The 20126-nt window shown below is 38.1% G+C and overlaps 1 protein-coding gene across 2 annotated transcripts; it reads left to right on the forward strand.

The window, feature by feature from the left end:
• The first annotated feature begins 2972 nt into the window (after window positions 1–2972).
• Window positions 2973–17447, forward strand: RBM46 (RNA binding motif protein 46). Of its 2 annotated transcripts, none has more exons than XM_039700125.1 (6): window positions 2973–3109; window positions 5348–5509; window positions 9288–9755; window positions 10902–11684; window positions 15249–15308; window positions 16773–17447. In XM_039700125.1, exons 1-6 carry the CDS (start codon window positions 3079–3081, stop codon window positions 16796–16798), a joined length of 1530 nt encoding a protein of 509 aa, XP_039556059.1. In that variant the 5' UTR covers window positions 2973–3078; the 3' UTR covers window positions 16799–17447. The 2 variants fall into 2 exon arrangements, with proteins under 2 accessions (XP_039556059.1, XP_039556060.1); XM_039700126.1 differs by lacking the exon at window positions 2973–3109 and adding an exon at window positions 3499–3561.
• Window positions 17448–20126: the final 2679 nt, after the last annotated feature.

Below are 20126 nucleotides of genomic sequence, written 5' to 3' on the forward strand. Positions count from 1 at the left end.
TCAGAGTGCAGAGAAATACTACATACCCTCCTTTTCTGCTCCAGGCCATAGCATAATTTACTCTGACAAAAAAAAAAAAATCTAATGCTTCTATTAAAGTATATTACAACTGCAGTAATAGCCCACTCCAGGAATATATATGGTGGGACTTGCTGGCATTCCAATAAAACAGAAGTTAAATATCAAGGACTTCTGTGTTACAGCTACCTAAAATAACTTAGAAGGAAAAGCACTGTCTGGTGCAGTGCTATAAAATAAAATGTGCAAGAAAAAGACCTCTTTCACATTTTCAAATCTAGCCAAAGGAATCTATGTCATAATCTTGGCAAGACTGCCCTCATTCGTCATCCATCAGATTCGTGAGAGTTTCAACTAGACATTAGTGAGGAAACAAACTCAGTGTTAAAAGGAACTGTATAAAGCTTTGGGGCAAACAGTATATTATTTGCAATTTAAGGTAATTTTCTAACCAGAATTGGTGCCAAATGCTTTTTGGTAAATTATGCTGTAATTCTTGTACAATAATCCTACTGTTCATCAGGTTTGAAAGTTAAACAGCTATGTCCTGAGGTACTGATTCAATAGAACAATAAAAAAATAAATGCTGTGATAAATACCAAAACATGTTTTGGGCCTGGTTCTTTTTTCCTCTTCTTTCACAAAAATTCATGAAAAACAAGTGAATAAAACTTTCAAGTTTTATAACTTCTGAAGACCTGAAGTTATCCAATACAGTTCTTAATTTAATAAAAAATATTACATTCCCCTGTAAATTACGTCTTACTGGGAAAAAGAGTTCAAATATTCAGCTTAGATTTTATTACGAGTCACAGCAAAATGCAAGAAAAATACAGGTTACAAACAGTTGTTCTTAGTAAAGCCTAATTATAATGAACAGTCGGATCGCCAAAGAAAAACAACTCACACCTGTGGGCAAGGGTGCACTGAGAACTCTGACACCCAACAGAGTTGGGGAACAGAGGAAGAAAAGGATCATTAATTTCTTTCAGAAAGGCAGGGGTATTTGGCTTCTATGTTCACCTTTGATGTTTAATAAGAGATTAAAAACATGGAGTATTTTTAGGTGATTTTTACATTCTCTTTTATTTATGCCATAAAGTGAAAAGCCTGATTGCAAATTTGTATGCTTTCCTTGAGGCCTTCTTATGTACTCTGGAAATTTGGCTGTACATGGCAACCTATCCAGTAAGGTGCCATATGAAATACAAAGAAAATGCTGAGGAATTGTAGGTTTGGGTGGGTTGTTTGTTTGTTTTTGTTTTTGTTTTTTTTCCATCTAAAAGAATTGCCTGCATTCCTTCAGTATTTCCCACCACCAATATCACAACATCACCACCATCACAACAAATGAGACACATGGAGTTTTCAGCCAGGGAGTGAGCAGTCTCTAAGGTAACAGGGACACACAGCTATAGTCAAAATGTCACAAACTTTATTTGACTTAATATACTCCAAACTGATTCCTGTGAGAGGCTCCATGGCTGATTTAGAGGTGGGGGGAAAAAATAACCAAACAAAAACCAAACAGGCACCTGAAATGAAAAGGTGGTGACATTTAATCTTGAAGTCAATAGCTTTGGTATGTTGGCCCTTCAGAACTTTTAAGTGGAGACATACCATCTGTAAATTACATGATGAGTGTAACATGCCATTATTAAAAAGCACAACATGCATTCTCTTTGAATAATAAGCAAACTCAAATGACTAAATGTCAAATGTGACAATTCTGTGGCACTACAGATCTAAAGTGAGATTGCTAAGAGCTCTGGAACATATTCATAATAAAGATGCATTTGCATGTCCTGAAAGTAAAATTTCACGGATTCGCTGCCTTATTACTAAGTGCAGCTGGGCATGTAAACCTTAGAAAAGGGGAGGGGGAGAAGTTTTTGGTGAAAACATAATGGTTTTGAAAGACTTTAACTTGCTAGATGGGGGAAATGGGCCACAACATTACGATAACAACTTGAAGACCTTGCAAGCTAATCCCTCAAACCGTACTAACCCTGGCACATTTATGTGTGCCTTGCTACGTGAGCCCTAAGGAGCTGTGATGGGAGTTGAAGAGCAGTGCCAGAAGGGCAGGGCCTCCAGCCCAGCTGGCTTGGCGAGTGGCTGCAGTTGTTGTGAAGCTCATGGGGCTCATTTCTAAGAGACCGAAACATGAACTGAGCCAACAGGGATTGAAACCAGACATGCAGACATGTCTTCTCCCAGGCAGCCGGAGTCAGGACAAGAGAACGTAGCCTTGAGTGCACCCAGGGGAGGTTTAGGTTGGACATTAGGAAGGATTTCTTCCCAGAAGGGGTGATCAAATACTGGAATGGAATACAATGTCCAGGGAGGTGATCAACACCACCCCTGTGTAAGACGGGATGCAGCGCTTCGTGCCACGGTCTAGTGGACGTGATGGCATTGGGTCTTAGGCGAGATTTGGCTTTTTCAGAGGTCTTTTCCAACCTGTTTGATTCAGTAATACTTCACTTTGGTATTACTTGTCAACTCAGACCTGAACAAGACTAAACGTTCCCTAAAGAACGAGCGCATACCAGATCACATCCTAAAGGCCAAAATATGACGCTTCGGAGCAGATAAAAGCCTCAGGACGCAAAAGAGAAGATACAGCAGCCAGGTTCTGAAAACGGAACGGGCGCTCTCGCGAGCGGGCACCCACCCGGCACGGAGCGGGAATGGAACGCCGGGCCGCTGAGGCGGCGCCGCGCGCGCGACCGCCCTGAGGGCGGGAGCAGCGCGCGCCGTCCCAACGGCTCCAGCGGCGGCTGCGGCGCGCGCGCGCCGGGCACGTCCCCCTTCGCCCAACCGTCGCCCGCTTTAAAGAGCTCTCGCGTGCCGGGCACGCTGGCGCCCCTGCTATTGGCTGGAGCGGCCTGTCAATTGTGTCAGTGCCCGCCCTCCGCGGCCGCTGATTGGCCGGGCGGGTTGAGAGCGAGGGAAACCCCATGCGTGCCCGCGGGGCCGGGCGCATGAGGCGCTGACAGCGCCGGCGGCTGGGCAGCGCTCTGTGGCGTTCGGCTCCCGACGGGACCGCGGGGAGTCATGCCCTGGCCTCGTCTGCCTGGCGACAGTGGTGCGTTCGCGTCCTTGCCGTGCCGTGGGGAGAGGCGGAGGCAGTGCGATGAGGGATGAAGCGGTGTGGAGAAAGTGCGGGTCGGCGGGAGTAGCGCAGAGGGATTCGGGGCGGCGGGGGTGTTGAGTTTTTTCTCTTCCCTTATTGTCCCACATGCAGCCGTGCCTCCTCGCGTCCGTGGCGTTTGTGCCCGGGGCGTGCCCGAGGTTGGCCTGCTTGTGCTTCTGCATGGGCCCCTTGCAGCTCCTCAGGGCCGCTCCGCCCCCTGAGCTGCCGCGGTGCCCGTGTGGTGCCCGCTTGCTGCCCTTGCAGATAACGACGGCAAAGCGAGAAGCAGTTTGCCTCTCCCTCGCTCCAGCTTCGTTGTCATCTCCGTACCGTGTTAGGCCTGAGGCTGCCGAAAGATTTCCTAATTACGGGATCGCTGTGCAGCTTGTAGGCTGTGAAACACAGTAAGTGTAATTCACTTGCTGAAAGGAGATGGGACACCATTTCTAGCAGGTGGGAGCTATGCTGGTTTTGTTTGTGCCTGTGGGGGATTTTTTTTTTTTTTTTTTTTTTTTTTTGGGCGTGCTCTGCCCTGCTGCTTTCTGGAATCTCCTTTTGATGAAGCCAGGAGTTTTGTTAAAAATTTGGCTTTTTTAATGCCCTGTGACAGATACAATTTAAACTTCTTGTGAGTGGTTGCTTGCATGGATTTCTGCCCCAAAGTGAATACTGGTTTGATGAAAAGACAAAAAAATACATCCCCACCAAAAGTCTTTTTTTCCTGGAGTGGGAAAAATAACTCCTAACACTATTCTAATTGAAGGATTTGTGGGGTCTGTTATGTGAAGGCTGTTGGGGAAAAAATGCCCTTAGAAATAGTAATGACATTGATTCAAAGCACATTTGAAATGATAAAGCTGGGGCAGGGTGGGGAGTGAGCTGCAGCCCCATGTCTCAATATCATTGCATAATATCCATAAATGTAGTAGGGGAGCAGGCACTGCATCACTCCATAAATTTGGTCTACAATATATTTAAGAACTTCAATTTTGTTGAGCAAATAGTAGTGGGTTGTCAAGAAATGTTTCTGTGAACTTTAAGCGGTTTTTAATGTTTTTCTTATACTTATAAAAAGTAAACTGCTGATGTCTCAGGACATTGTCTTTTGGAGCCTGAGCCTGAAGACAAAGCTGAAATTGTAAGGGGCACTGAAGAATAAACAGTGGTACCTTTATTTTTCTGGTGATGATTTTTTGGGCAGCATTTCTCAAGAAGTGGCATAGCACTTGGAAATCGCATCTGGACAAAGGGTTGAAGTGATGAAAAAGATTGCTTGCCTAAGCAGATATTGGGGCAGATAATTTTGGGAAAAGAATAAATAAATTGCAGAAGGAAAAAGAGGCAATGAAAGAAACATATGACTTGAGATTTTTTTATTGGCTTGACAAGTAAAATTGGTAATTGCCAAGTGGTGCAATTGTTTTTCATCACCTGGGTGACAGAAACCTAAAGTTGTTGGGTGGGATCTTGGGATGCCAGAGAAATTGGAGATAGGGCAGCAGCAACCGTATTGATAAGGTTTAGTTTTTGAAATTGTGAAAATGGATAAAGCCATGAAAATAGGGATCCCAGGGGTGGGATTATTTCAAACCTTTAGTTTTGCCAGATTGTTCTGACTAATTTTATTTTATATCAGTATTAACAAAATTATTTCTGTTCATGGCTTCTTTGACTTTTTTATAATAACTGGGCTTGGACGTGAGGTGCTCCTCCAGTGTTTTAATACTAAAATACAAATTTGAAATAGTTGGCATTTGCATAAAATGTAGTGATAAGAAAATGGAGCTTGTCACCTGGAGTAGTTTATTGGTGCCTTACACAACTGTGATGACATGGTTTATGAAAGAATTCATTCTTCTACTTGAGGGCAGCATGCTTAAAAATACTTGTGCTACTTATGTTGTGCTAGCTGTGATGGCACTTAAGAGAGGTTGAGTATAGATCATGTCATAATCTATTACAGTACATATTTCTGTAGCTGGGTAAAGTTCCAGATTATCCCAGCTACAGAACGATGGTCTGAAAGCAAGTACACATGTGATAGTGGCTGGATGTAGGATTGAAGCTTCTTGCTAAACAAAGTTTCAGTAAATAGGCAAGTATAGCCTGAGTGGGTTTTTTGGTAGCTTCTGTGTGCACAGAACAACTTAGAATTTGCTGAAATGGAATATTTGCCATATTCTGTTGAAGCTGTTGCAGATATGCATGAGGAGAATAAAGCTGCAGCAAATGGATGTGGCAAGATCCGAAGTGGTGCTCAAAATGGGGCAGCTTTGCTTGCCCTAATGGAGAAGACTGGATACAGCATGGTTCAGCAAAATGGGCAGAGAAAATTTGGTGGTCCTCCACCAGGTAAGCATTTCTTTTGAGACTGAAAATTGGTGTAGCCTCATGTTGTGTATCTTGCCAGTGACCAGTAGTAGAAGCTTAAGGAAACAGTCTGAGAAACACAACACATATAGGGAGAGTCCTGATGTGTTTTACAGTTTCCAGCAATTTAAAATCTCTTGAGCTGGACTGTCTGGAACATTTACTTTAGGTGGACTTAAAAATCACAGCTTTAAAGCCACCTAAAATTGACAGGTAGCACAACAAATGTGGGGTTCACAAAGCCAAGTGTGTTCCATATGACTGAGAATATGCTTCAAAACATTTAGGGACACAGAAGGGAAGAACAAGTTGCTGACAGAGGCCTAACCTGCTTATTGTCTTCTCTTACACCTTATCACTTGCATTGGCCAAAGCTTTTTTTTTGAACTTTTGTTCTCTGAGAGAGCATCAGTGAAGATTAACTCATTTTCTTCCAGAGCTGGCAATAAAATATTTCTTTTATTTTGAATAATTTTTCCAGTGTTGCTGACATTAGCAGTGTACAAGAATTTTGCTATGAAGCCTGGTTGTATGACATGGAATACAGTAACTCTTCTTTCTGAATCAGACTATGCACTTAGACAAGCACAAAGAAGGAAAATTTGTTGTGCTGCTCTTTCAGTTCATTCTCACTTGTGGCCCGTGATCCCATGTCTTCATAAGTTATGCTTATAAGCATGAACTTTATTTACTCATTGCTGTATGGAATTTAAGTTAGAGCTGCATCAAAATTATTTCTCTGGAAGTTTTTCTGTCTTATATTTTGTCTGTGCTTTTACTAAGCCTGTATAAAATAGCAAAAGGAAGCCCTGTGAAACTCTTTTGAAAATGGCACTGGAAAAAGAACTGCAGGGCATCAATAACTTCAGCCTTTTCTCAAATTGTTATACACATTTTACTTAATAATGTCTTTTAATTAGAGCATTAGACAGTATGTTTGTTTAGCAAAGTTAATTTTATTAATATTTTCTGAAACTAGATGGGTTTGACAAGGTTTCTATTCCATCAATCTGTTCATTGATGTTAGGTATATATCTTTTCTTCAAATCTTCATGTATTTTCGTAGGACATTGTAAATAATTTTTTTTTTTACATTGGAAATGACTCTGTGTTACTATAAATGGCTGTAGGCCAGGTGAGGTTTAAATGTTTGAGATGGCATGTAGGAAATTACAGTATCTTTATAAATGAAGGGTTTCACTATGAATTTTCCTTCTTTAAGATGTGATTTCTATAAGCTTGTGTTGCTGTCAAAGGATAATCTCACTGTCAGCCCTGTTTTCAGCAGATGTGGCTGAAAATTGCCCTAAAAATTTGCAGGTTTTTACCTGGTACAGTTCTTGTTTAGTGTATGCTGCTTGTGGAAAATGTATCTGTACAGTGTTCTAAAAAAAGCTGAAAGTGAATTTTTGTAGTTTATGTTTGCTGCCATCTAAGCAGTGGGGCCAGTGATGTCACTAGGCATGTGAGTCAGTGATGTCACTAGCCAGTGATGTCACAAAATGTATCTGTACAGTGTTCTAAAAAAAGCTGAAAGTGAATTTTTGTAGTTTTATGTTTGCTGCCATCTAAGCAGTGGAGCCAGTGATGTCATAGGCATGTGAGTCATTAGAATTACATGGAAGTTTAAGAAGACGTGGACACTAACAGTGGGAGGGTTCTGACTAATGTTGATTGAACTGCTGCAAAAATAGGAGCCCCATTTTCTGTCATCCAGCAATGAATCAAGTACCCAGGCAAGGAAACTAACTGGAATATTTTGACTAACTTTCCATGTGTGCTCTGCTAAGTACATGTCCCTCATGGGCAAATGTGGCACGGACCAGTTTTCTTTAAATCAGGAGGCAGAGGCTAATTCCACTTGGCAGTAATGTGCTGTACTGCTGGGTTAGTATGCAGCTTTAAAATCAGAAGGGGGTGTTTTTGTGTGGGATGTGGCTTTTGCTTATTGAGAATCACTGTTCAAGAAGTTATTGGGCTGACGAGGATGGTAAAAGTTTATTTAGTTAATAAATAAAGAAAGATTGCTTTTTAATTTCATTACTCTTGCACAGTTTTTTCCTCTACTGAGGTGTGGAGTTGCCTTTGTCTTTGGAGCTCCTAAATGGTGTACGGTTGGTTTTTTGTTTTTATGTGGGAAGGGACTGGCATGATATGAGTGATGGCAGTACTAGCCTGGCAATGGTGTTAGCTGCCATGTCCAGTCAGACCTCAGCTCAGGTGGTCAGAGATGATTATAAAGGTGAAAATGATAAAAATGTGGAATGCTGTGTGGAACAGAGTCAAGCTTTTTCCTAGATAAGTCATGGCAGTGTGACTCCAAAATGCATGTCAATTCTGATGACTTGGTAGCTTCCCTGTGTGCCATGTAGTTCTTTCTGTACAGTTTTTAGATGAAAAATGATTTTGTGAGAAGGCAAAAATCTCTCAATTCTGTTAATTTTTTTCAAAAGTAAATTACAGGGTCTCTGACAGTACATTAAGCAAAAAGTGTTAATTACAAAATCATCTAAATATAATTTATTCTTAACTTCAAACCAAAGTACATTATTTAATTATCCTCTTGTCTTAACTTGTCAAGAGTAATTATTTTTTCACCTTGCCTCATTATGCTTTGTCATTTCATACTAGTATAGTTTTTTCCTACCATCTTTGTATTCCTTGCTTTTTCTTCTGTAAAAAACCTTCCTTGTCAAAACCTTTGGAAAAAGCTTTTTGTCATGATTTGAGTGTCTGCCTTTGAACCTTCTGCCTGAGTTGTCTAATTTAAAAAAAGAAACAAAGCCAAACAAACTTTTTAAAAATTATTTTCTTTATTATTTTGGGAGAAGGGAGTGCTGTATTTGAAGACCATAACTCCATAATATTAAATGCATAAATACATCTTTTCAGTATCTGTTGAACATGTCTTTCAGTATATGTGGCAGAGATATGAGAGAATGTTTATATGGCCTTGGCTTAAGGAGAGACACATAGATGTTCTGCAGCTTTCAGATGTCAACCAAAGACTGACTTGTTCTGTGGAATTTTATTTTTTTTCTTCTTTTTTTCCTACCATCCACTACTGCCTGTGAAAACTGTGGTCTGTTTTTGGCTGTTGCAAAGTTTGGCTCTGTATCCTACTCTTCTTAGGGAGTCCTACATCCACTACTGCCTGTGAAAACTGTGGTCTGTTTTTGGCTGTTGCAGAAATTTTGGCTCTATATCCTACTCTTCTTAGGGAGTCCTGTTTTATTGGATGAATGAAAGTGGAAGCAAAATGTTTTTTGGAGGTTTTGAATGGTGTCAAGGAAATAAAAAAAGTGCTGCACTGGGGACCTCAGTGAAATTTATAAAAAATATGGGGGCAAGAAGCTCAGAGAAACATTTTGTAACTTTAAAGCATTGTAGTAGAAAATAAAACTGAAGTTATTACCTAGGTATCTTTCTTAGGTATATCAGTTTTATTAATAACTGAAATAAAATTGTAAGGGGCATAAAATTACTGAAATAGAGACTCTTGGTAAACCTGTTTTTGATAAACAGGTTCAGTGTGTTGTCATACAGTTTCCATTGGAAAAAAGCCCAAGAAGATGGAATTGAAAGAAATGCAAACTGTGGGTTTCTGGCACTTTTAAAAATTTAAACATAAGAGAAACAAGACATAATAGAATGTGCTAGTTTTTAGCTGAGATCAGAAATTAATAACTCCCACATTCAAACTGGGTGTGGGGGAAATGTGCATTTGTACTAAGATTGCTGTTGGACAATTTATTTTAAGGTTGGGAAGGTCCTCCACCACCTCGTGGCTGTGAAGTTTTTGTGGGTAAGATTCCTCGTGATATGTATGAAGATGAGCTAGTTCCTGTTTTTGAGAGAGCTGGGAAGATCTATGAGCTCAGACTGATGATGGAGTTCAGTGGTGAGAACCGAGGCTATGCTTTTGTGATGTACACCACTAAAGAGGAAGCCCAGCTGGCCATCAAGATTCTTAATAATTATGAAATTCGTCCAGGGAAGTTTATTGGTGTCTGCGTAAGCTTGGACAACTGCAGGCTGTTTATTGGAGCAATTCCTAAAGATAAGAAAAAAGAAGAAATACTGAATGAAATGAAAAAAGTTACAGAAGGAGTGGTGGATGTCATTGTTTATCCAAATGCCACTGACAAAACTAAAAATCGTGGCTTTGCCTTTGTGGAATATGAATCTCACAGAGCAGCTGCAATGGCTAGAAGACGACTAATCCCAGGTAAATCTTTGTAATTAAACTGAGTTTTTATGGAGAGTATCTATTTCCATATTGTGGGGGGATGAGATGGTGGATCGTTTCTGTTTTCCATTCTTTAAGGTGTTTTGAGAACTATAAAACTGCAGTATTGCATTTAGGCTAAGGATGATTTTATTTTTTTATGTTTTGTAGTTGGGGGGGGGGTTGGGTTTAAACTTTTTAAGAAGCTGTAATTTAGGTAGTTCTGACAATTAAAGACTAGACATTAGTTTTATGTAATTTAGGTATTTATGCCAATATGTATTTGTATGGGCACACATTCGGTTTTCATTTACACGCACAAGGCTCTGCAATCCAATTTTCTTAAAAGTGAGCTTAGAAAGGATAATGGCTTGAATGTGCCTTGTATTTTCTGTGGGTTATCATGAGTAATGTTATTTTCATCACTATGAAATACATGAATGTTTCATATTTTAAAAAAGGTAGGTCTTTAGTATTTTACTAGAAAATAATTTTGAAAGGAAAAGAAAATAAATATGCAAAAGTATCTACAATATATAAAATATGTAATAAGTATCAATATAATATTTGTAATAATATGTAACATATTCAACATGTAATTGGTATATATTATATATATATGTGCAAAGTGGTGGGTGAAATACCTCCAGATCACTGAATGGAAAATAAATCAGTATGATGGGTTGACATGAGTAACAAAGCAGGTTTGGTTTTGGATTTTTTCTTTTAGTTTGGGTTCTGGCATCTGCTGCAACATAGAGTAAGGGTTGTGCTGGAGCTGTATGTTCAGGTTACTATTTCCAGGTGGTGCCCATGCTTTTTAAAGTGGTAGTGTTATTGAAGAGGCTGTATTTAGTAACTTTTTAAATATGTTACTTTTGGTGTCCTTTTGTGTTTCTCTGTGCATGTCACAGAGTCTTTGTTTTGACAGCTTATGGTGCTTAATGAACCCAAAGGTAACAGAGCACTTGTCATTTTTGCAGAGTCTCATTTACTTCAACAATTTCAAGTAAATTTAGTAGATGTAGGCAACAAAAGCCAGTTTCTAGTGGTATGCATCATGTTTTCTTTTGTAGAAATAGGTGATAAGAATGATTCTGCTTTCCTTTGCATGTTTCTTATTTATGTAACGCTTCTTTGCTGTAGGAACATTCCAGCCCTGGGGTCATACTATTCAAGTAGACTGGGCAGATCCTGAGAAAGTAGTTGATGAAGAAACTATGCAGAGAGTTAAAGTATTGTATGTGAGAAATTTAATGATATCTACTACAGAGGACAAAATTAAAGCCGAATTCAACAAATTCAAGCCAGGAGTAGTTGAACGTGTGAAGAAGTTGAGGGACTATGCTTTTGTTCATTTTTTCCACCGTGAAGATGCAGTTGCTGCTATGTCTATAATGAACGGGAAGTGCATTGATGGAGCCAGCATTGAGGTAACCCTGGCAAAGCCAGTTAACAAAGAAAGTTCTTGGAAGCAACATTTTAATGGTCAGATAAGTCCTAGTTCTGAAAACCTCTTAGGGTTTCCTAACAAAGAAGATGGCACTCAAAAATCCTTGGGGAAACCAGCAAGTCTTTCAGTTCGTCTGAATGGTCAGCACAGTCCAAGCCCTCCTGAAGTTGAAAGAAGTACATATCCCATTTTTCCAGGAATAAAGCTTACTCCAATTAGCATGTATTCTTTAAAGCTGAGTCACTTCAGTTCTGCAGTAATGCATCTGGATTATTTTTGCCATAAAAATAGCTGGGCACCACCAGAATACTGCTTGTATTCAACCACAAGTCAGGATGGGAAAATACTCTTGGTGTACAAGGTGCTTATTTCTAGTATTGCAGATGATTCCCAGAGTTATTTCATGCCAGAAAAACTCTGTACAACAGTAGAAGATGCAAAGGAATTGGCAGCACAGTTCACACTTTTACATCTAGGTAAGCATAAGTATTTTTGATTATATATGAAGAGCTGGAGCTAGAAAAGTTACTTTTAAATGGTTTTTGGTATACATATCTTGGTGCACGTGTGTGTTTTGTATAAAGTAGTCTATAGAAGACTTGGTTCTTGTGTCAGTTGAGTCTGGACCATTAGATGAGAGCACTGAGAAAACACTGTAAGTACCTAAACAGTCCCATGCCAGGGTAATTTTTGCTTACATTTATCTACTGGAATGGAGGAATAAGATGAAGAATTAGACAACATGAAAGTAACTTAGGTTTAAGGTCATCTGTGAGATGATTCCGGTGCTGAAAATGTATTTGAAAATCTGTGTTCTAGCATCTTCATTTATATATATTGCATTTTTAAAAAAATCAGAATGCACCTACTAGAAGAGGAAAGTTTTTATATTATAAAATTGGGGGGGTGGGGGTTGTTTTTTTCCCTCACCTGTTCTAATTTTGGTGAATTGGAAAAGTGATTGCAGTACGCTGTTAAAATAGTGTTACCATTCTTCTCTTCCTAATACTGCTACTTAGCACTTGTTCTTGAGATGTATGTAGGCTGTGGTGAGGTTTCTCCTTTGGATGACTTCATAGCAGACTTATTTCAGGGTTGACTGTGATACCTTTTTTTTTTTTCTTCAATGCATGACTAAAATGTAAACAAGCTTTTTCTTCTTCCTTACATTTTTTGTTGTCCTTGGGTTTGGATTTAGCATGGCCAAAAGGTCTTAGAGGAAGAAGAACCTGTAAAGCACAAAGCCTTATACATTGTGTCCACTTCAGCAGAGGCGTGCTGGGTTTACATTAGTGGGACACCTCCATAAGGTGATGCTTTCAGATGGCCAAAGTGATTTTGAATGATAAATGGCTAAGTATCTATGTCTGGTTTTGTACACACAGCATTTGACTAGTTGAGTGTCTGTTTCCATATTTTTCTAGCTAGGAAAATTAGGGCCATACCTTTATAACCCATGTAATCCTAAACACAAAGATAAACAGGGTACTAAACTCAAAATAGTGTTGTGAGGCTCTTCTTAAAAGAAGAATAAAGACAGTTGCAGGTTTTGTGCTTGACCATATGTACCTGCCCAGTTTGCTTCTTTTGTTACCTAAAGTTATTTTCTCTCCTGTACTTCTCTGGGAAAGAATCAAGGGAACAATTAAAGTTAGATTAAGAGTGATTATTCACAGCTGTGGGCAAATCCTGAATGCAGACTATTTAAAAAAAATGAAGAAAGTATGTGTTGAGATTTTTATCTCCTCAGTTATAATTAAAAATGCTGTAGGGAAATGTGTTAAAGTGGATTTAAATTAATAGTATTCTAAAGCTTTTAGTATTCTAGAGCTTTTTAGCACTTGATTGTGCCATACAATCACAGTTAATGTGAATTGGTATTTAGCAGTATTCCCAAATACCAGGTTTGCTTTTTACAGCTGTCTACCTATTGGCCTAGTGCTAGTAATGCTGTCTTGTTATCTTTGAATAACACTTTTTTTCTTTTTTTCTTTTTTTTTATGGCCTCTGTGTATTCTGGTTTGTGAGGACTTGGGCCTGCAGAGAGCATACAGAGCTCTGATTTGAAGCAAAAGTACAGGGCTGACTTCTGAAAGATACACATCTTTCATATTGATCAAAAAAACCCTTTTTGATGTTGGCATTGTTGTGATGCTGAAACATAGCCTTAGGGAGTCTAAAAGTACAATTTCTTTTCCCTGTCTAATCTAAAGAAGTTGTTTCTGTTCCAGTTCAGCAAATATTCTGTGTTGAAAGAAATATCTGCAGGTAAAGAGAAGTTGTTAGATGTGACAGAGTCCTTCCTTCTCATGGAAGTGTTGAGTGATGCTGATGCTGCTGATCGATATTGTGGTTTTTCTTTGGGGTTTGGGAGCTTTGGGTTTTTGGTTTTTTTTTTTGATAACTGGCTGTGATTTGAGAGAAGTCTGAGTGTGTTTCTTGGAAGCAACTTTATAATAAACATGAGTGTACAAAGATGATGTAGGGACTAATTCCTTCTGGTAAGTAACTTCTCTTACAGAAACCTAGGTTTTTGGCCACTTAATTTTTGATGATGTGTACAGGTTGGGTTTTGCTGTTAGTTTTCTTTTTAAAGCATATAGCTGTTCTAAGGTAAGTAAATGAGAAAGGGCTGCTTTGATTAATAATCTCAAGGCATTCTGGATTTCTTTTTACTTTTGTGGTATGTATTTCTGTCTTTTCTTTCACACATTACAGAATACTTGATTTTTACAGAAGTTTATATAGTACTGGCACACAGCAGTCCTGAGCAGATTGCAGTACAACAACTAACCACTTGGTGTCACCTGAATATTTTGAAAATGATGGTTTTTAGAAAACACGGAAAACTATGCTGTCTGGGAAGGATTAATAAGCTATATTTTAATGTTACTAGATAAATCAGATTACCAACAGATCAAGGGAGTGAACACTCAGCCTTGGCTAAATGTGTGAAAATCATGTTTGGGTGTCCATTTATGAGAAAGGGAGCAGAGCTGCATGTTGAAATTTCAGGAGGTAAATGTTGTCAGGGGCAGGGAGGAGTGGGGAGATAGGGGAAGGAATAGGAAAACACCTGAATGTCCTGTAGAAGAATTAATACTTCTACCATTACCTATTTCTAGTCCTTAAGCAAGTCCTTAGAAAAGGCTGAGTCTTGGGAAATTCCCTACTGAATTTGACTTAAGGGTGATGGGGAAAAATGGGAGAAGTTTCAGCCAGGTTTTCAATGGGTGTTCCACTGTAGAGTGTTCTTTGCACTTTCACACATGCTATTTCATGCTGCATCTCCCTGAGACACAATTTATGGAATTATTTTTCTAGGTAGAGGAGAATATTTTCAAGTATATATAAGAAAAATTTACTGATAAATCTGCAAGTAAAAGCCTTTTAATAACTAACTATAGCACATAAATAATAGTTTCCTTCCAGTTCCCCTCATATAAGTTTTATAGTAAATGGTACTTAAATAGCACATAAATAATAGTTTCCTTCCAGTTCCCCTAAGTTTTATAGTAAATGGTACTTAACTAGGTGGAGCAAGCATTGTATCTTACTACTATGAATTCACTTGTTTAAACCTATTAAATACTGCATGCAGTAGTAATTTACAAGTCATGGATAAAAAATTCATAAGCTAGTTCAAGAGTCTGTATTTAGCATCTGTGTCTCAGAACAGATGTATCTCCAGATTGCTCTTCTAGATTTTGGACATCGAACCTAAAGATCAAGTGAGATGGTTTTCGTGTTTTGTTGTAGGAATTTTCTTTAATTAAACATTGCCTTGGTTTACTTTATCAAAGTTAATTATATTGCTCTTGGAACAATCAATAGCCACAAATTGTAGGATGTTTGAAAAAAATGCAGAAGTTACTGGCTTTGTGTAGCAAATACAGATGATAAGGGGTAATTAATGGTTTGGAGCTTTTTAGTGATCTTTAGAAAGGCTCAGACTGTAGTATAAGAAGTTTTTTAACAGTATGAATTGAGAAGTCTCAAATAATTATCAGATGACTTACACCTAATGGTTTTTCTTACAGCTCCTGAGCAAGCATATATAACATTGCTGTCCCTGAATGCAGCATGGTGGGATAGTAAAGGTGAGTAAACCTCTCAGGATTGTTCACTGTGGCTTTTTGCCCTCTCAGTGGCATTGTCTCAGCTGCACTGTTTGTTAGAGAAGTTGTACTTTCCTCACAGACACAGCCCTAAGGTGGCTTGTAGAGATTCTCTGTTGCTTTTTCCAAAGGAGACCATACATATCTCTACTGCCTCTAGCTGCTGATGGATCACACAGTCTGATGTTCTTGGATTCTCTGTTGCTTTTTCCAAAGGAGACCATACATATCTCTACTGCCCTCTAGCTGCTGATGGATCACACAGTCTCATGTTCTTGGCTGTGCAGCACAAAGGAAGATTATGGTTTTTATTCCTAAAATGACTCTTGAGTTATTTTTCAGTCATTTCTTAATTATTTGCCTTTCCAGCTTGGGTTTAAATTTGTGTACGAAAGTGGGAGCTCTTACTACTCTGGATGCTTGAAGGACTGTTTTTTGGGTAGTCAGAAAAAAGAGACTGTTGTCTCCTCTGACTTTTTTTTTTTTTTGGAATATGCTATTGTGGATATAAGTGTGAATTGCTATTGTGAATTTAAGTGTGTATATCTGTCACTTCTGAGGCCTCCCTGTTTTATTTTGGAGTGGCTTGAGAATGGTTTTTGAAAGCTTACAAAGCAGTTTGAAAATGGCATTAAATCCATGCTCTTTTGTTAACTTTACTGCTGGAAGCTTCTAATCCCAGGCACACAGAACATTTCCTAAAGGTTCAGTTATTTTTCAGCTGCTGCTAACGAACAGGGAACACAGATTTTGTAAATCTTGGTCTGTGTAAGGGAACTTAAAAAAGAATAAGTTAGACAGATACAACAACACTGGGCTGACTTTACCTGTGAAATAACTTGTCTGCCTTCCCTAGAGTCAGTCACTTCAAAGCAGGATACAATTAACATGTTTTCTTCTACTCCACTGATGATCACAGTGAGGTTGAGTTTTGTCTATGCAGTGTACATACATCAGGCAGAACTTGGTGCTTAGTTGAGTGTAGACTCTGATCTAAAGTGGTAAATATGCAATATGAGTGACTGCTGCTATGGTATGTATAATGGATGTAGCTAATACAGCTCAGAACAATGACCTAAAATGCACTTGAGAGTTGTCTGCATTAATATTTTGCATTCAGTGAAGGTGAAACAAAGGGTTTTTATTTTGAAGTACAGTTAAAAATGTTCTGTGTGTGTATATATATGATGAGAGAATGCATTCAGTACTGAAGAATGGGGTGTCTTAAAACTATAAAGCTCTCAAGAAAAAAACCCCTTTGAGCATTTGACTAAACAGTTTCTTAATTATTTGGAGTTAGTGCTGCAGAGGAAAGGGAAGAACACAGCATTGGTATAAGACTCTGAATGTTTTTGTTACACTATTATCTTAACTATTAAGTCATATTAACGTACGCAGTATGTTTGCTGAAATCAAAGTCTCTTTCTTTCCCCTCTCTTTCCACAGCCAACTGTACACCCTACATGGTTTGAATATCCCTGAAGAAGAGAAGTTTGGAATTTATTGCTTTGGATCTTGTAATGAAAAGAAAAGGAACACCCCACTGATACATAATTACTGGAAATTCACATTCCATGTTTATTGATGAATAATTCTTCAAAGCATGTGTATTAAGCATTTCAATTTAAAGATTAGTGAAATTGAATGTTAAATTGTTTTGGTTAGTTTGATTAAATTTGGGTTTTGAAATATAATTTGTTTAAAAGATTTTTATTACCTGTAATAGTCTATACAGCAGTAATTTATATTTAGTGTTGAAACAATTTGCCACAATTCCTATTCTTGTATTTTCACACAGAATTTTTTCAGCTTCTATTGTATGTAATAAATCTTAAACAAATGTTAAGAAATCCCACCAACAAAACAATGAACACCATTCTAGCAATCATAAACATGCATAATATGAGACTTAAATACCATCTGCAAGTTTGCTTCCATTAACTTGATGCAAAATTTTATAGGAAGAACATGTCCAATAAAATCTTTGCTTCTGATCTAGCAGTGCACCAATGGAAAACTGGTATTTTGAAGGACTCTACATGAATGTACCACCAGGCTACATTGCTGTAGTCATAACACAAAACAAATTGAGGTTCAATACCTTAGTTAATTCTTGGAGACAGAAACAGGCACTTGGAGACAGAAGCAGGCAAAAAAAATCTTGACAGATACAGATTACATGTGCTTTAATGTACAGCTCCCTAGGTTGTGTTTCCTGTTGTTAGCACCTCCCTGTTGGGACAAACGTGTGCTTTAATATTCATAAAGGCCTTACTTTTATCCAGGCTGTCCCTTGAAACCAGCACCTGTGCTTGCCTGTGGTAGCCATGTGGAACAGCAGCTTGCTCACTTTCTAATCAGGCCGTGTTCTCCTTAAAAAACATTGTTTAGCATTAAACTGAAAATAGTTTTTGATTTTTAAAATCAGATATATGTAATTCATTTTGAGTGAGCCATCTTTATTTTTATTGTGACTATTTGGCATTTCTCAGTCAAGTGCTTTATTTATTGAATGACAAAATAAACCAACCTTTTTTTAACCTTCTTAACAATCTGAAACTAATACTGTAGACCAGACTTATTTTTGGAATTTTATACATCGTTTCAGTTCAATTGACAAGGAATGGACCAGGTGGTTAAAATGTCTAAGGGCCTTATCTATGCAAGTATTGTTTGTAAGCTGTTGTATCTGAAAATTGTTTGTCAGAAAGGAATATTATGTAGACAGAAAACAATGCAATGGAAAGACTTCGAGTTGAAAATTTTTTCTTAAAAGCAATCAACTGTTGTGGTCCACTATGTATTTTGGTTCAGTGTATTTCATCACCATATTAAATTGTCCTTTTGCTGTTAATTTAGGTGCAGTTACAGCAGTTTCATTTTATTTGCATTTGATATTAGCTACATAATAATTCTTTTACATGTTGCAATTTTTAATGTTGAAATAATGTGTTTGACTTCTGTACACGAATTAACATTTATATTAAATTTATGCTGTTCATACTTGGTGTGTGTAAAAGAAAAATAAATTATTATTTTAGACATGGTACTTTCACAAACTTACTTTGCAGGATTCACTTTGCTTTCTGTAATAACAAGCTTTGGCCAGAGCTCCAGTGCTCTGCTGAAGAAAACTCAGTGATTAAGGGGCTGAGTGAAGACTTAAGAAAAGTAATTCTTGGAAGGCAAGTTATTTGATTAGCTTTTATTGCAAGTGAAAGTTGTTAAAAGGTTAGGATTTCCTAAAACACTTATGAGGAAAGGGAACAGGGAACTTGTTTAATCCACGTTTAAACCAAGTGGCTCCTAAGGTCAAGACAAAAATCAGTTTGAAGTAGAATGATACAGTATAAGGCTGATAAGACACAGGATTGGTAATTTAAAGGATTTTCCTGGCAGCCTGAGAATTCTAGTCTACAGACTACTGAAATAAGTTCAATTTTATTTTTCAAGTGTCTTGATGAAGACTTAGGTTTTTGCATTTCTGATGGAAATCTGGACCCAGCAAACCGAGGTAAAATTGGTATTGTTAGCTAATTAAGGTAGCTATGGACCAAGGTGCACAAAGATTGCATAACAGTGGAGTGAATACCAGAGGAAGAGATGCAAACAAAAGTATCTCAGTTGACAGAAGGAGGTCCTGCCCAGTACTGTAGAAAGTCGGGATTGCATTTTTCAGGTGTGTAACATCCTTCTTGATCAGATTTCCAACTGAGGCAAAAAAAAAAAACAAACCAGTTTTGCTACAAACTAGCGAATCCCATTATTATTAACATGAGCATTTCTCTTGGCAGCTATTTTCAGTATTGCCAACATGTGTGACCGTACTGAACCACTATCAAGCATTTGAGTGTAATGAGTACTAGGTTGATGCCAGCCAAATACAACCCTCAGGCAGAATTTGTCTTTGTTCTACAGCTAAGAACAGTGGTGTAAGAAATAAGCAGCTGAAGCAGCAGTAGCACACAGTTGCTGTAATTCAGGCTTTTTGAAGTTTATATAGAATACATCATTAGAAATCTCTAATCAGTGTGCAAAACAGCAAACATATTTTTCATGTTTATAAAAATCTCACTGGAGCTTATTAACCTCTGGAAAATAAACCACCATGTATTTCTTCTGAAAAGGTTGTGACAGAACACAGTTGCCTTTTTTTTTCGCATACTTTTGTATAATGTAAAAAGTAAATTGGTGTATGACCCTGTTCTGTAACTGGTGTAGAAACTAAAAGGCCCTCTGAAAGTAGAGGTCAGTGACTGGTGAAGCAAAGTTGTTACATTGAGCTACACCCACTGCATCAAAAAACTTGCCCTAAATAAGGAAAGGAGGTCGTTATTCTTACAGTTACCATTTTATTCTATTTGCCCTTTTTTTTTATTCCTTCTCCCTCTAACATTATTACTATCTTGTCTGGGATGGGGGAACCAAAGTTAGCATCCTAGATAACAAAGAACAAGAGTTAGTAAATAAATGGAAATTTAAAAATATTAAATTTTTAAATTTAATAATTTTCACCTGGAAGATTCTGGGTTAGTGCACATTCTTGAGGTAAAAGCCATCCCCAAGAAGTCAGTTGTTCTAAGTCCTCTCTTTCAACAAATTTCTTGACAGCAATTGCCATGTATAACAAAGAATGATCAGTTTATCATCTCTTCATACTGTTTAGTGTCCATGTTAGACCAGGGGAGAGAAAACAGGTAATGATCCAGCAGTCTTAAACACAGCTTTGCTGCATTTACAGGCTGGACAGGCCGCAAACAGGCAGGCAAAGGAAGGGCTTAAAGCAGTCATGGGGAGCTC

This window comes from Passer montanus, unplaced genomic scaffold, assembly GCF_014805655.1.
Source record: "Passer montanus isolate IOZ18808 unplaced genomic scaffold, ASM1480565v1 scaffold14, whole genome shotgun sequence".
Classification (NCBI taxonomy): Eukaryota; Metazoa; Chordata; class Aves; order Passeriformes; family Passeridae; genus Passer; species Passer montanus.

Coding starts and splice junctions, on each gene's coding strand:
- RBM46 (XM_039700125.1), top strand. CDS start 3,079: ATGCCCTGGCCTCGTCTGCCTGGCGACAGTG. Junction 5,510..9,287: donor ATTTGGTGGTCCTCCACCAG/GTAAGCATTTCT, acceptor ATTTATTTTAAG/GTTGGGAAGGTCCTCCACCA. Junction 15,309..16,772: donor AGCATGGTGGGATAGTAAAG/GTGAGTAAACCT, acceptor CTCTTTCCACAG/CCAACTGTACACCCTACATG.